Here is a 15,417-nt window from a genome sequence, read left to right as displayed (position 1 = left end):
TTTCTGCTTTCACAGAAGACTGAAGAGTTAAGAAAGGAACACTTGAATGGTCATTAACAGCTTCGTCTCCGAATGTTTTTAACACCTCTGGCAAGCAGCAACAGAAGAATCATTCTGAATACAAGACGAACTACCAGCGACTCGGCAAACTTCCACACAAAGCAACTCATCCAGCACCTGGGAACTCCAGCCTTGCCGCCGATCCCTGACGACTGAAGCGACTGCAGAAGGTTTTTTGCTGTTGCATCTGGCTGGGATTCTGCGAGCTGCTGAAGCGCCAGCTGCAGGGCTCTGCGGGATGCTGCATCGCTAGAAAGAAAAATACATCTCCGTGAACATAACAAATCCTGCCAACACCACACATACTACTACACTTGCATCACACAAAGGATTCTGCTTTCTCATTTCAGCTGTCGAGCTAATAGTTATTTTAGCCTTGCTGTTCCAAGAAGAGGAGAACTTTCTGGCAGAAATCTCCGTTCCCTTCCTCAGCCAGCAGAAGTTATGTCGAGGCTATCCGGCAGGTTGCAGAGGAAAACACGGGTTCTGAACAGCTTCTCTACAACAGGCCACAATTTAATCCGATCTAAAAGACGTCTAAAAGACACCTTAGTCTTGCTTCGCAAGGACACAGGCATGCATTCTTACAGACTGAACACAGAATGCAAGTTTTCATTTCAAAATTAAAAGTGAAACACAAGGTAAGCATTGTAAAACTTTTTAATGTCAAACGTAACTTGACAGCCTAATTATTAGACGGCATCTTTCAATGTCATGCATCTATGTGACACTGCATGCTAACATTTCCAGATGCTCCATACCAGTTTAACTAATAAATACATAAATACCAACAGATTAAATACAGCCTTTCTACACTAACTTACTCACCGGTATCGATGCAGAGTAAGGCAGAAGAGTTTGCAAAGGCCTTTCACTGCACCCTCTGGAAGATCTGTAACAGATTATATTTCCAAATATTTCTTCATAAATCACTGAGCTCTTAATCTTCAACACAAACATCATTCACTTTACAACTGAAATCAGTGAACTGCTCACAGCCCCTACACATCCATGAAATTGTTTGCAAGGATCACAGTCAGAGTTCTCCCTTTTTATACACTTTATGCATATTTTTAAAAATAAGGGCAAAATTGGAACATGTGCTAATTCACAGTTATCTTCAGAAAATGAGAGAAATTAGAAAGATTTTTTTTTTAAATTTGTTTCAGCTGTTTTATTAAGACTATCTAAAATCTTCCATACTCTCCCCCTCTCTACATACGTACATGTACCACTAACTGGAAAAGCACACATGCCAGTAACTGGAGTTCTGGGTTACCTACAAAACCCATGCTTAGAATTCACACTGTGAGAAAGCACACTCCAAACGCCGCCAGCCCCCTGCTTCGCTACCCCACAAGCTTCACGCAGCCTATGAAACAAAATATTTTAACATTCTTCCCCACCCTGGTAACCAGAACATCACTCCAAAGCTTCTACCTTTCCCAGAAATGCATTTTCCCAGCTCACTGAGGATCTCTCTCCGTTCCTTCACGCTGGCTGTGGTTACCTTTACCGCAAACCGCTTCAGTGTGTCAGAAATCTAAAACACAGAGAGGAAAAAACGTCAGACTGCCTTCGATATCAACACATAGAACTCAAAGCCAGGGCGAGTAAAACGTGTCGTCTGCCACCACGCGACCTCTTAGTGACCAAATGTGACCACTCACGGTCTTATCTGCTGCGGAACGGCTCAATGTACATCATACACGATGGAACTCAGAAACCTCCCCCTTCGGCTGAAGGATGAAAGGATGACTGCTTTCTCTTTGTTAACCTGTGTCCCTGTCACAGCATTCACGCTCTGCAAGATACGTTTATCCCTCTAAAAGTAGGACAGAGGGAGAGGTAAGATCAATAGCCTGGAGTACAGGACCTTTAAAAGCAACCCAAAAAAATGCACTTCAAGAACGCGAAGGTGCTCTTCATTGCGTATTACCTCCTAAAGCCCATGCATCCCTGAAGGGGCATTTCTAACTGCAGACGACCCAGGGCTGACTGTAGCCGCCCTTCCTGAAAAACTGATTTGTGGTTTCAGGCTGCCAATAGTTGTGAAATTCTGTACACAGGCCCCAAAAAAGCACGAACCGCTCGCCTTCAGTCTTTTCCAGAACTAACAAGTACATCACAGGCATTTTGTAAATTGGACTTGCCAGATTACAAAAGGTTGCGCCTCGCTATCAAACTCCTTCCACGTGCTATCAGTAGCACCCAAGGTCACCCAAGCAAAACGCAAAATCCCATCACACAACTGAATATTTGTCACGCCTGTGCTACTGTGCACCTGGATCTGCCAGCAGGAAGGGACACAGGATGCCCCCCCCCCCAAGTTTAACTCCTGTAAATAGTTTGTTTCGGTTATCAAGCGCTACTGAGACGGTGAGATATGCTGTCTCAAAAGACTAGCAAGAAGCTTAAGTTCTCAGTAACCAGCTCCTTGAACTACCGAAACCCTTTCCATGAACTTCCAAGTTTTGCAAGACCTGCAAGACGAAAGACTTTGTGGGGACTGAACAGGGCTCAGCCCGGTCTACGCTCACGGGTTTCCTGCATTTATATAAAACAAAACACGGCTCTCCAGGAAAGGCTTTTAAAATTCAGGTCTAAAACTAAGCAACTTCAGATCTTAATAATCATCATCTTTAGGAAGGGCAGCAAATAAGCATGCCCTTAGAAACTCATCAAAACTGTTCCTTCCCTCTTCAGGCAAAACTCTACCAGTTTTGCCACAAGCCTTTTTCTAAGCGCAGGAAACCAGGCAATTGAGAAGCAGCCATTGTCTCCACCCTTCTGAGCGCTGCTCTCAGTGAAACCTTGCTGCCGAGGCGCAGGAAGGGTAACCCTGCACAGCGGCTGCCGGGGATTTGGAGAGGCCAGCCACACCGCCCCGACCCTGTGACCACCTCACACCCTCAGCTCTCCTTAAAAACTGGCTGAAAGCAGAACTGCACCTCTGAACAGCAGGATACAGGTCGACCTGTGGAGGACGACGTTATCATCAGAACTGACAGAACCAGCTGCAATTAAAGAGCTCCTCTTCGTTCAGACCTTTCAATTACATGAGTTCATCACATGCAAATTCAAAGCAAGCTGCATTTACTCATGCTGCTTCATCACAAGCAGGGAGACGTACAGACATGAAAAAACACATTAAAATTACCCTTACAGTCTAGAAATGCAATATATAAATCACGTATAACACCACAGAACTTCCCAAGCAGCTTAGTGCCTTACCCAGATGGCACAAACTACGACTCCCCGCTCTCCACAGAAGAGACGCTTCACCCATTTGCTTTTTCTTTTTATTAGGATGTATACATATGCGCGTTACAAAGTCAGAACACAAGCAGCGCTGCTGCAAACAAATACAGAGAACAAACGCGGTATTTATCCTAGTAAGGACCTGCTGCTGAGAAGGCTGGGATTTGCCTTGGGAACATCCCCCTCGAAGGCACCGAGCTGCAGACAAAAGCCCACCGGGGTGTAACAGCGATCCCGGCTGTCCGGGCGCTGGGGAGCGCTCCCCCCGGCAGGCCGGGCGCGGGGAGAACGCTCGACTTCCCCCGTTCTGAACGGGACCCCCGGCAGCCGCGGGGGCGGCCGCAGCCCCCGCTGAGGCGCTGCCAGCAGGGGGGAGCCCGGAGCGCAGGGCCGGCAGCCGCACACGAGGAACAGCCGCCTTGTGCCGGCCGTTTATCCGGCACTCGCTCCGGGAGCGGGCGGGACCCTCGCGAGCGCGACAGCGCCCTTCCCCGCTCCCCTCCGAGCCACAGCCGCCCGCGGCAGCCGCTGAGGGAACGGCGGCTCAGCCCGGGCTCCCCAGCCGCCATTGCGGCCTCCCTGCGGCGGGCAGCGCCGGCGCGGCCTTCCCTCCCCGGGACGCGCCCGAGCCCGCTGCCACGTCCCCGGCCGGCCGCGGGCGCCAGACCGACCCCCACAGACGGGCCGATGGAGCGTAGGAGAGCAGCAGCGGGCGCAGACCCGCCGCCGCCATCACCGAGCCGCGACCGCCGCGCCGCGGGCCCGTCCCGCACTCACCTGCGTGTCGGCCGCCATGGCGCCGCCTGCGACCCCGGAAGCGGTAGCGGCTTCCGGTGTGGGCCGCGCGCGCGAGGGTGGCCGGGGCGGACCCGTCTCCATGGCGACGGCGCCGCGGCCCGGCCCGGCCCGAGCCGCCCCGCACGGCGGGACCCGGCCCATGGCGGGGGAACGGAGCCGAAGGGAACGGAGGATCCGCCGGCACCGCCCGCACCCCACGCCGGGCGCGGAGCTGCGGGCCCCGCGGAGCCGGCGCTCCCCAGCAACGCACCGGAGCTGCCGGGTCACACTTTCCCCGAGCCCCCTGGTGATCAAGGCATGGATGCAGGCACACGGAATGTGTAAAATAGCTTTTATTTCTCCAGTCGGACCAACTCTGACATAAACAGACAGAGGGCGGCTGCTGTTAGTCGAAGAGGCCAAAGCCCATGTCCTCGTCAGACTCCTCTGATTCCTCCTTCGCCGCCTCCTTCGCCGGAGCAGCAGCGGCAGCGGCGGGCGCAGCCGTTTCGGCTACCACAGGGATGGCGGCCACAAAGGCAGACGGGTCTGCCAGGAAGGCTTTCACCTGCAAAAGGCAGGGAGGGGAAAAAGGTAAACTCAAAAGAAGCAAACATTTTGAAGGATTGAACCTCTGCAATCACGAAGGCAATGCTCGCAGCTTGCCAGAAGCCAAAGAGATGCACTCAGCCCTGCCACGTGTGAAGGATCAGAGACATTTCAGCTACACCCAAGTGCAACAGCCCCAGGGAGGCAGGAATGCCAGGCAATTCAGCTTTCTCCTGCTGTTCATACAGAACACAAGGACGCAAGTGCCCCTTCCCAGGACAAGTCCCTCACACACAGGTGGGTCTGAGTCCTTTCAGATGACGTGACATGCAAGGCTTCTGTGGCAAGGCCCAGCTGCGTTTCTGACAGCCCTCTGTGCAGCAGATCGCTCAGCCATTAATTACCTTTTCAGCCAGCGGGAAGGTGTAGTCGGTCTCCACTGCCACAGCCAGGACCCGCTTGTACCCGTTGACGATGGAGTGGGGCACAGAAGCAATGGTGGGGTACCCGATCTGCAGACAGACGCTGGCAACATTACGGACACCCTGTGAGGAGAGAGAAATAAACAGGACTAGAAACCACGGCAGATGATGGCACATTTCTACACTGCGTACAATGCACGCAAGTAACACAGCTCCAGTGAAATCAGACAACGATTTAAATGGCCTCAAACGCTTTCTGAAGTAGCTTCAGGTGCAAAAGCCTACAGAAGGTACTCCCTGACAGACTGTTTCTGCAAGGCACCAGGGAGAACTCCTAGCTTTGCAGGACCCCATGGAAAATACCGGAGACGATCCTTCATTCTGCAGTAGTGCTGGCTGCCACAGCAGCAAGGCACAGGTAGAGCAGAATGGACATGGGCTGTGGCACTCACCTCCAGGAAGCGCTTGTGCAAGGTCTCCTCGGTGATGTCCAGCACTTCGGGATTGTAAATGCTGCCATTGTCAAAGACCTGCTGGATCACCAACCCGAAGGAGAAGGGGGAGATGTTCAGCATGTTCAGCAGGGTGGCTTCGCTGGCACCCACTTTGTCTCCAGTCTTGATGAGCTGCACATCGCTCTGAGGAAACAAGGGGGAAAGGAGTGAATATGCGCAAAGAAATTCAGGCAAATCAATGCAACTGGACACAAATGCACATTTCCAATGGCAAGAGACGGAACTGAAGGAACAAACAAGCACAACAAAAACAGGCGCCGTATCCAGCTCCACCAGTTGAGAAAGCCCTCGACCACACGAGCAGGCGCATCTCAGCCAGGAGAAAGGCAGCGCCCTTCCTGCATTACTTGCAGGTAGCTCAGCCCAAGACTTCCTCCAGCAGAGCCCAGCCATGCAGCTGAGATCTGATGGAGAATTTAAATCCCCCCGCACTGCACAGCCAAGCCAAGCCAGACATCCTCTTTTGAGTTCCCAAAGTGCAGCAGTCAGAGTTTGATCTTTAGAGCTCCCTCAACCGCCACAATCAGGGCCCTCCAGTCAAGGAGCTTTAACAACAGCAGCATGCTGCTCACTAACCAGAATTTCAATGGTTCCTCTGGAAATCTTCGTGGTGATGCCCAAGGCCTGGAAAAAGGAGGTCTTCTCAGGTCCAAGACCAGTGTTCTGTGCCGGCACAGTCACATCACAAGGAGCAATAGCACCAGCACGGGCAGCTGCTGGCACCTGGAGGAAGAAAAAATGAGAAGCTGGAAGAATGCTCACCTCTCAGATCTCGTGGGATGGCATCAACTCCGTCCTGAAGTGTTCCTCCAGGATGGACATCACCCAGGCACACACAAGTGAGACAGAAGTTGAATTTGAGCAGTTTGGCTAAAGCTGCAGGGGCCTAGCACCCAACCCATGAAGACTCCTAATAATCAGGTATCCCCCATGCAGTTTCAGTTTTATTTTTAAGTCTGTATCTGCCAGCCCAGAGACACAGTGAGAGCTGATCTCCCCTACCTTGTTAGCCAGCAGCATGTCCCGGATCTCAGTCAGATCCTCCTTGGTGAAGACAAAGCCCACGTTCCCACGGATGTGAGGCAGCAGCCTGAAAGAAAGACAACAGCCTTCAGTTCTGCTACTCACAACTTCTCCTCCTCCCAGAGGACCCAGGAGTACATTCAGACAGTGTTACCCACTTTTCTAAAGCAGGATTGTTCTCCAGATGACCACGAATAGCTTTGCGCATCATCGTGTTCTTCCCCATCAGCACAACAGCCTTCCCACGCAGGGACATACGGATTTGCTGCATCTGCTTGGATCCCACATTGTCTGCTCCCACAATGAAACATTTTGGGTAATCATCCAGGAGTTGCTACAGCCAAGAAAAACACTGTAAGTATCCAAAGACATCTGGAACACTGCACAGAACAGCATTAAAACCTCAACATGTTTAAATGCAAAAAAACCCCAACTGTCTGAAGTTTTAGAGTGCTCGGTTTAAAATGACGTTGGGTGCACCACACGGCTGCACCTTTCACTCAGCTATCTCTTTAGATCCCGAAACAAGTTATCTCTGTAACTGCTACAGCAAATTCTCACAGGAGCCTTAAAAACGGTCTGATGTGGACTATCTTAATCTCCTCCTATTGCCTCGTAATCGGTCCTTAAACAGACAACCTACGGCACCCCATCTCTTTTTTTAAAAGCCCCCCCCTCGCAGACACGCCCCGAGCGGCGCCAGGCCCGCTCCCTGCGGGCCGCGATCGCCGGGCCTCAGCCCTGCGGGGCCGCGCCGATACTCACGATGATTTTCATAAAGTAGTTGGACTTCCACGTAGCCCTGTCTTCCCTGGGCATCGCGGCGGTGCTCCAAGGATCGCCCGGTGGGTTTAAAGACGAGCTGGGACCTGCCAGGGAGAAGCGCGGCTTAGGCGGGCCCGCACCCCTCCCTTCCCCCGCCTCCGCCTCCCCGCGGCTCCGCGCTGCCCACCCCGCAGCCCAGGACCTCCGGTACACCCCGGGCACGGTGCGGACCCACCCCGGCCCGTCCCGGCCGCCCAGGCCCGCCCTGGGCCCACGGGAGCCGCCGCGCCGCGCACCCACCTCCACGAGGGCTCCGGGAAAGAAAGGCCGGAGGGCGGGCCCACCTCTTTTTATACCGCGGCTCACGCCCAATCGCGGGCGGCCGCGGAGCTACCTCTCCTCAACCCATTGGTTGCCCGCTGCCTGTCAATCAGGGCGGGCCGCCGTTCTCACTGGACCAGCGCCGCCTGCCGCTTACAGGACGTGCGGCGCAGGAGGCCGCGCCGTGGCGGAAGGCAAGAGGCGCCCCCTGGCGGCCGGAGGACCGCGCAGCTCCCCCCGCTCCCCAGCCCCAGCCGGGGGACCCCGCTCCGTGTCTGGTTCCTCACAAGCTTAGGGACGAGAAACAAATCGCAACACACACGTGAGAATAACGGTAAAAATTTTATTAGCGTAACTGCAAGAATTTTAAATGGAAACAAAAAAAAAAAAAAGAAAGCGGAGTTAGAAGTTTACACGGGAGAAAAGTTACCAAATAACTATCAACCCAGCGGAGCAGCCCCCAGCCCAGCCCCGGCCTTCCCCAGGGACAGCGCTTGGTCCAGGGGGGCTGCCCACAGAGCCTTTGAAGACAAAACCTGCCCAGGAACAGCTCCCGGGTCACCCACCCACCCTCCCCTGGGGACCTGCCATGGCACCGGTCCCTCCTCCGGCACCACCCCCAGCCCTCGCCCCCCGGCTCTCTCCACACGCAGCTCCCCTAAAACCACCTGCCATCACACAACAGGCATCTTGGACATCCAAAGGGGCAGCAGGCACCAAAAGTCATTATTTGGCAGAGTAGCACCCACGTAGCATCTCAGCATGTCAGAAACCGGGTAACTCCAGGACATGCTCCACATCTTGCTCAGGAGGAGAGTGTGTGACGATCTCCGTTAAGCACTAACGACAGACAAGCCTCCTTGTGTCACTTCGGCAAGCCTCAACCAGCAGTGAGGTAGGTTAAAGACTCCCCGGGGAGGGAAACTGAGGCACATGATGACACAGTTTGCGGTAGCGCCAGAAGCATCTTCTCGCCCCCTTTGGCACCCTCAACACTACACAGCTTTTAGTCCTCCTCGAGGGGCTGAAAGTTGACCTTTGCAGACAAACACACACAACTTACAGTGTCCATTTTAAGTCAAATTGATTTCAAAGCAGAAAAGCCAAATGCGTGAGGTTTCTTGCCTCACCAACCCGCCAGGTGCTGCACTCAGCCCAGTCGACACAACTTTAGCTCTAGTGCTTCCACAGCTCCCTTCGCTCTCACCACCACACGCTGAGGCTCATTTGTACGGGGAAAACGGTGAAAAACAGTTCCAGTGGCCCAAGCAGGGCAGCAAAGCACCGCCGCGAGGTTAAGCAGGACAGCAACCGGCAGATCCCAGCCCAAGGTCAGGCTGGTTTTTGACACAGCTGCCCCCGGAGCCCCAGGGCACCTGAAAAGCACAACCGCTGTCGATGGTGATACTGCTGTAGCGCTCCGGAGAAGTTAATTCCGAACACCACTCCCTGTGCTGCTTCGGCTGTTACCACAGAACGCCATCAGGTATTTCAACATAGTATTTCACCTTTCATAGCACCCTCCAGCCAGAGACCTAAAAGTGCTTTGGCAAACGTGAACTAAGCCTCACAATAACCTCACAAATCCAGGCTAAACTGCCCCCATTTTACAGATGGGGAAACTGAGGCACGGTAAGGTTTAGTGACTGGCCCAAAGTTACACACAGCTAGTCAGGAACAGGGTCTGTCTCTCCCAAATTCTTCTCCTTAGTCACAAGACCTTTCTTCCACAGGAGAAAAGGAACCCCTTCCCCAATTAGCCTTGCTCTGGTTTCAGGTGGCTGAAGAGGAGAAACCAAGGGCAAAGGTCTGAGTTCTTCCCTGCTGCAGCATCATATTAAGACTCGACTAGAACATCCTGGAAGCTGGGCTTTGGGAGAATGACAGGTGATTCAAATACAGCAGTTTACAGGTTACAATAAAAACCCAAAAACACACTTTTAGGTGACCCAGAGGAGGGGGGCCGGGGGAGCAGGGGAAAAAAAAAAATAAGAAGCTATTCACAGTTCACCTGCCTGTGCTAGGAAAAAAAAAAATACAAGTCACATTCCCTTCCCCATAGATTCCAGCCCCTCCCAACCCGCAATAAAAAGAAAATATTCAATGTTAGTTAGGCTTAACAAAGCGTTGAGGTTACAGATGCAGTAAACCAGCACAACTGGCACACTGCCTAGAACAGCACAGCTTGATATAAAAGTTGCTTTCTTAAAATCACTTCAAAACCAATTTCTGTATAAGAGGATTAAAAGTAAATTAGGTATGAATTCAAAATCAGTGTAGAAATCTACAGTTCTTATCAAAGACAGGATACAGTATTTACTTTGATAGTAAAACTCCAAGTGTGTCACACACACCTGACCCAAGGGACTTGTTATACCAGTAACAGTCAATATAAAAGGTTATTGCTCTAGCATCTCTCAGCAGAACATGTTTAAGGAGCACAGAAAAGGGAAATACCAAGGGACTGACAGGTCTCATTAGCAAAGAGAGGAAGAAAGGATATAAAGTTTGGTTGTTTTTTGTTTTTTTTTCCTGGCTTCTTAAACCCCTCCACTTCTCGCTCTTGTGACAGTTTCAGGCCCCGATAGATGGGAGAGTTTCAGGCCAGATAAACACGCACACGTCCCACTCGCTCATGACAGGGATGGATGAAAAAGGCTGTGCTCTAACCTCTCTGCATCTGCTTTTAAAGAAGGGACGATGCCTCTTCCTCTTTCCCGGGAGCAGCAGGCAAGGGGGGCAGAAGCCCTGAGCAGGCCTGGGTGGTGACAAGAGAGTGCCTGGCCTAGGATGTCACCCACAGGAGCACACCAGTGCTGAGGGGCGGTCAGGGCTTACTCCACCTTCTGCTCCAGTGTGTTGAGAAAAGGCAGAGAATAATAAACTAGGGGAAAAAAAAAAAAAACAACCCACCCCACACAGTAATGTTAATCTTGTATCCTCTTAACAAAAAAAAAAAAAACAAACAAAAACAAAACCAGTAAGTGGTATCATCTCCTTACAGTGTAATGGAACTGGAGAGACCCTTGCAGGGTCTTGGCTGCCTGCGCTGGCGCTCTGATCGCAGCAAGTCACACATGGCATGTGGCTTTAGTGAGCAGAGCCAGGGTGGCACTGAGATCACAGGGTGCCCTCGCTGTGCTATTGCTCAGACTGCAGGCGTGCAGACAAAAGCCTGAGAAAGAGGTGTCAAAGCAGAGGGCTGCATTGTCAGCAAGTGTCACGATTTGCTTGGAGCGCTGACACAGGCTGAAACGTACTGGCAAAGACTCCTTCTGCCAGGAGGGGGCTGGGTAAAATCTGCCTGTTGGAGCCCTCGAGCTAAGCTCAGCTGTCAGTCACACACACAGACACGCACACCCTAACGAGGGGACTCTGCCTCTCTCTACTGAGACACAGCAAGGGCATTTCCAGTTTAATGGTCCGTCTCGTCTCTGGATCTACTGCCTCTCCACAGCAGCAGAAAGCACTCCCACCCCACCCCACCCACCCTCCTCCCCTGCCTGGTAAGGTTTCTAAATCACAGTAATGTTCAGAGAGACAGAACTGCCAAGGGGGTGGCAGAAAGATGCTTAGCGCCCATCTATGATGCCTCTAACAGAAGAGCTTGAGAAAGCAGTTCTGGCAGTAGGGCTTGTCATTCTGTTCTTTGAAGGTTCCTTTGTTGAGCTGCTTGAGGCAGAAGGCACAGACAAAGTGTTCGGGGTGAAATTTCTTGCCCATAGCAGTGATGCAGCGTCCTGTGATAGGCTTCTGGCAACCGGAGCAGAGCGAGCCACGCCGCTCGTGGTAATGCACCTCGCAGTAGGGCTGCCCGTCATGCTCAAAGAAGCTGCCATTGATGAATGGTGTGAAACATTCCTGCAGGAGGACAAAGCAGAAGGGGACAGATTGTATAACAAGCTGGGGATGCGGGCAGCTCCACAAGCCTCCTCTGCTCTGTGGCACAGCCTAGCTGTACTGTGGGCAGGGTGGAACAGCATCGTCCTGTTGTCCAAAGAGCCAAACTCTGTCCATCGAGAAGAGTTTCCAAGGAAAGGCTGACAGATGGACAGATACAGCCACAAGCAAGGGAATTAACTATGCCCCTTCCCCCAGCTGTTTTCACTTCTATGAAGAACATACTACAGATGAGCTACCAGACGTATCCAGCCAGGAGAAAGGAGAACACTCCCTTCCTCTGAGACGGGAAACACTGCAGCACCTGTCCCTGTTGGTTTTTTTTTTTAATCTCACTCCAGCTTCCCCACAACAGCAGGCAGAAGCAGGGACCAAAACAGCCTTTCATGCATCAGAATTCTGATGAACGTGGGACTAGCTCCAGCTGAGAAAATGAGGCACAATTAATCTTTACAAGTGACCTCTCCAGAATGGCTGGCATTACACAGGTACACTTTGCGCAGCATCATCCATCCTGAAATACCCTCCACCAGGCACACACGCATCTTTACCGGGAGAAAGTGCTGTTTGCTCTGCAGTGCCAATGATTTTGAATAGATTAGGAGAAGAGGACACACCAGTTATGTGCTTATTAGCATCCAGAGCTCCTCACCCCCCTCAGCACCAGACAGCTGAGATTCTACACTTCAGAACCTGCAGCAGAAGCACCCACCATCCCCACAAGACCGGAGAGACCCCTCTCCTTGTACAAGTGGGAAACTGAGGCAGCAGGTGTGGGGGAGAGTTAATTATACTGTCAGATTTCTGAACACATCAGCATCAAGGCCAACAGGAGAAGCAAGATTTCCAGAATCCTGGTTTTGCTGAGCCCCAACACCATCCTCTTCCCAGGGAGGGGAAGACACACGATGTCACACACAGCTGAACCCGAACATGTACACAGGAGTCCAGCAAACAGCATGCAGAGCCATGGACAGCTGAACACTCACAATACTTGGAAAAATGCAGTTTGCCTGCAGTGAGTCAAGACTTTTCTAATGCTGACAATTAGTTCAGCAAAGCCTCCTCCCTCAGTCAGCAGGACAGCTGAAAAGTCTGCTCTGCTTTAGCAAAAACAGGAAAAGAATCCCGCTTCATGTCGTGGAAGACAGCAGTGCTGGCCTCACGCATACAGGCAGTGAGGCAGCAGGGTGAAAGGAGAGCAGAACTGCTTGACAGAAGTCTCATTCTCTGCACAAAAAGGCACAGCCCTCCCCAGTTCCACACAGTTAGGACTGCCATCTTCTGCCTCCACTCCCTGCACACCACTCTGGGAGCCACAGATAATCTGGGCAGGCAGTCCCAACAGCGTGGTGACAGTCTGCTCCGAGCATCATACCAGGAATTGACAGCTTGTGGTTCTGCTGCTTGTTCTGGTCTCTGCCTTTCTTTCCCACTCCAGGAAACACTGGTTGATTTTGCTCATCTCTTGGGGCCTGCAAGAGTTAATATTTGCAAGGCTCTCTGAAAGAGTGCCAAGCATTTAATCTGCAGTATTCCTGTTTATTATGCCTGTTGTATGGAGCCTGCCACTATTTCACTGACTTGCATGTTTGTCTGAACAAGGTCAGTCTCATTAGTTTACATTGTCAGATGGAACATGGGAGGAAGAGCTTCAAAATCTGATTGCTGAGGCAAGTGCTTAGAGAGAAGCTTAGCTTATAATTATTTAAAGGTCACAGAAAATGTCTCTGTTTATCTGCGAGCTGCTGCAGAAGCCCATAATTGCAGCTGGGAACAGAAAGAGCAAAGCAGCTAGAAAGTTTAATGTAAACAGGCAGAGGAACAAGAAGGTGTTTGGTTGCTGACATGTTTTTATCTTGTGGGGCTGGCTGCCCTTCGCTACCCCACAGACGCCGTTTCCTGATAAGGGACCAGATGCCTGCAGGGTGGAAATGAGAGGGGTCGTACAGCAGCAGCAAAGGACCTTGGGTTTCTTACCCGACAGACAAAGCATTCAGGGTGCCACAGGGTGTTCAAGGCAGAGATGTAGTTTTCCAGGATAGCCCGGGCACAACCTCCACACTTCGGAGCAAACATGTCAAAGTAGTCCTTGCGGCAATAGGCTTTGCCATCCTTCTCATGAAATCCTGCCAAAGGAAAAGAGAGGCAAAGAGTATCAGCTTCTCATCTTTACCTGTGGCCAGCCACGTTCTGCAGGGTAACCAGCAGGGACAGGATCATCCTTCCCTCTGCTAACGCAGACACAGCAGGTAGCCGTTCCTTGTTCTGCTGCTCTTCCTATCCTATGCGTGTACATGTACACGCATACCCTTCCTCTCCGGGGAGAAAAGAAGATTTCTGCTAGCATCCTTCCCCCATAAACAGCTATATCCCTTGGAACTTCCATCTTCAGCAGTTCCCCTGTCACCTCTCAGGCTGTCCCCTGCTAGCAGCTCTGCCTTACACACTTGTCTGCAGTTCAGGGAGGAGATTGCATAAACCAGCAATACCTTCAGGTCCGAAGAAAGCTCCACATTGGGCACAGAAAAAGTGTTCAGGGTGCCATGTCCTGTCCAAAGCCGTCACCACTTTCTGTTCAGAGGAAGACAAAGTGCAACTCATGTAAATGATGGCTTCGGCTTGGAGGTAAGGGGGGGCTGGGTCAGGGGAAGATCACATTCACATTGGTACTGACAAGAGCGTGCATTAAAATAGACTGTCCTTTAGAGAGCTGAGTCAGTTCTTCCCCATCTCTGGCTCATTCAGGCTTTTCCCCACTGCACACTTTTTTTACCCTAAAAGGATCTTACGCACTCCTTCCTCCCTTATACAGGGCCCCGTCCAGCTCTCAGGACTAGCACTGGTGCCTGCTACTACAGGCTACCAACAGACAAATGCTGAGGAATCATTACCAGAATGATGGAGCGATGCGGGGTTCTGAAGGAACTTCAGCAAAGGTAAGAGGAACTAACTCCTCTCATTAGTGTAAGAATTTGACTGTGCCAAGTTGTTTCCCTTTCAGAGCCAGGGCAAAGGAAAAATAGAAGTCCCCAAACAAAATCTTCCACCCAGGACACATGGGTGAAGTGAAGTTTTAAACACCTAGGCCTGCAGCACCTTGCCAAGGCCCTTAATCACCCCCAAGGAACTTACATCAAGGATCGGCCCATTGCAGTAGTAGCAGCGAGGGGAGAAGAGGTTGTGATAGTCCTTCTCGCAGTAGGGCTGACCATCCCGCTCAAAGAAGTTACGTGACCCAATCTCCTCCTGGCAGTGGGTGCAGACGAAGTGCTCAGGGTGCCAGGTTTTCCCCATGGCTGTAACTACCTGTTGGGAAGACAAATTATGAAGGACAATTCTACCTCCCTCTCCCCTAGACCACATGACAAGATACCAGCTGGAGGTCAGCAAGAATGACAAGTTCTACTACTCAAGTGAGCCCTGGACTGGGGTAGCATGAAAACTGAATTACCTATCATCTCAGGAGAGGGCAGTCCCTCAAGGGCAGGGTAGAGGTCACTGGAGGAGCTTACAGCGTACCTAGCCAGTGGATAAATAGAGTACTTCAGTTTCTCCAGCATCTCCAGTCTCTTCAGCCTCACGAAACAGCCCTCCCCATTACTCCCAGCGGCAGCCCAAGATCCAGCAATGAGACAGCACCTTCAACTCACCTGCCCAGCAATAGGCTTCTTGCAGGCTCCACAGACACCTTTGGCAACTGTCGCTACACCCAGTTTGTTCAGGTCAGACTGGAGACTTCCCAGCATGGTGTCCAGCTGACTGCCAGGCTTGGAGGCTGTGGATGGAGGGGAGCTGCTACCGGCTTTCCCCTGCGCCATGAA

At 51.9% G+C, this 15,417-nt stretch overlaps 3 protein-coding genes across 4 annotated transcripts in view; all 3 read right to left on the bottom strand.

Moving 5' to 3' along the window:
* GCN1 (GCN1 activator of EIF2AK4) overlaps positions 1 to 4,131 on the bottom strand; it is a 43,653-nt gene extending 39,522 nt beyond the window's left edge. For both annotated transcript variants that reach the window (XM_063350902.1, XM_063350903.1), the window contains exons 1-4: positions 4,099 to 4,131; positions 1,501 to 1,603; positions 889 to 952; positions 178 to 309 (exon numbers count right to left, since the gene is read on the bottom strand). In XM_063350902.1, the coding sequence (XP_063206972.1) occupies positions 178 to 309; positions 889 to 952; positions 1,501 to 1,603; positions 4,099 to 4,116 (317 nt within the window). In that variant the 5' untranslated portion in view covers positions 4,117 to 4,131. The remainder of the gene's footprint in view (positions 1 to 177; positions 310 to 888; positions 953 to 1,500; positions 1,604 to 4,098) is intronic.
* A 302-nt stretch (positions 4,132 to 4,433) lies between these two features.
* RPLP0 (ribosomal protein lateral stalk subunit P0) lies at positions 4,434 to 7,711 on the bottom strand. The gene is made up of 8 exons (XM_063351490.1): positions 7,673 to 7,711; positions 7,373 to 7,476; positions 6,766 to 6,941; positions 6,587 to 6,674; positions 6,161 to 6,307; positions 5,522 to 5,707; positions 5,052 to 5,192; positions 4,434 to 4,666 (listed from the first exon to the last, which is right to left on the bottom strand). Exons 2-8 carry the CDS (start codon positions 7,424 to 7,426, stop codon positions 4,505 to 4,507), a joined length of 954 nt encoding a protein of 317 aa, XP_063207560.1. The 5' UTR covers positions 7,427 to 7,476; positions 7,673 to 7,711; the 3' UTR covers positions 4,434 to 4,504.
* A 605-nt stretch (positions 7,712 to 8,316) lies between these two features.
* Positions 8,317 to 15,417, bottom strand: part of PXN (paxillin) — a 47,190-nt gene continuing 40,089 nt past the window's right edge. Inside the window, exons 7-11 of the mRNA XM_063351075.1 lie at positions 15,247 to 15,417; positions 14,729 to 14,902; positions 14,086 to 14,167; positions 13,574 to 13,722; positions 8,317 to 11,554 (exon numbers count right to left, since the gene is read on the bottom strand). Coding sequence (XP_063207145.1) covers positions 11,288 to 11,554; positions 13,574 to 13,722; positions 14,086 to 14,167; positions 14,729 to 14,902; positions 15,247 to 15,417 — 843 coding nt within the window. The 3' untranslated portion in view covers positions 8,317 to 11,287. The remainder of the gene's footprint in view (positions 11,555 to 13,573; positions 13,723 to 14,085; positions 14,168 to 14,728; positions 14,903 to 15,246) is intronic.

This window comes from Chroicocephalus ridibundus, chromosome 13, assembly GCF_963924245.1.
Source record: "Chroicocephalus ridibundus chromosome 13, bChrRid1.1, whole genome shotgun sequence".
NCBI classification, from domain to species: domain Eukaryota; kingdom Metazoa; phylum Chordata; class Aves; order Charadriiformes; family Laridae; genus Chroicocephalus; species Chroicocephalus ridibundus.
This window is presented reverse-complemented; position numbering and strand designations above follow the sequence as displayed.

What these genes read in the sequence shown, in the direction of transcription:
- RPLP0 (XM_063351490.1), bottom strand. Translation starts at nt 7,426, where the DNA reads ATGCCCAGGGAAGACAGGGCTACGTGGAAGTCCAACTACTTTATGAAA. An exon ending in ACATGCTGCTGGCTAACAAG is followed by an intron (nt 6,308 to 6,586) that starts GTAGGGGAGATC and finishes TTCTTCCTCCAG; the next exon opens with GTGCCAGCAGCTGCCCGTGC. An exon ending in GAGGAACCATTGAAATTCTG is followed by an intron (nt 5,708 to 6,160) that starts GTTAGTGAGCAG and finishes TTGTTTCCTCAG; the next exon opens with AGCGATGTGCAGCTCATCAA.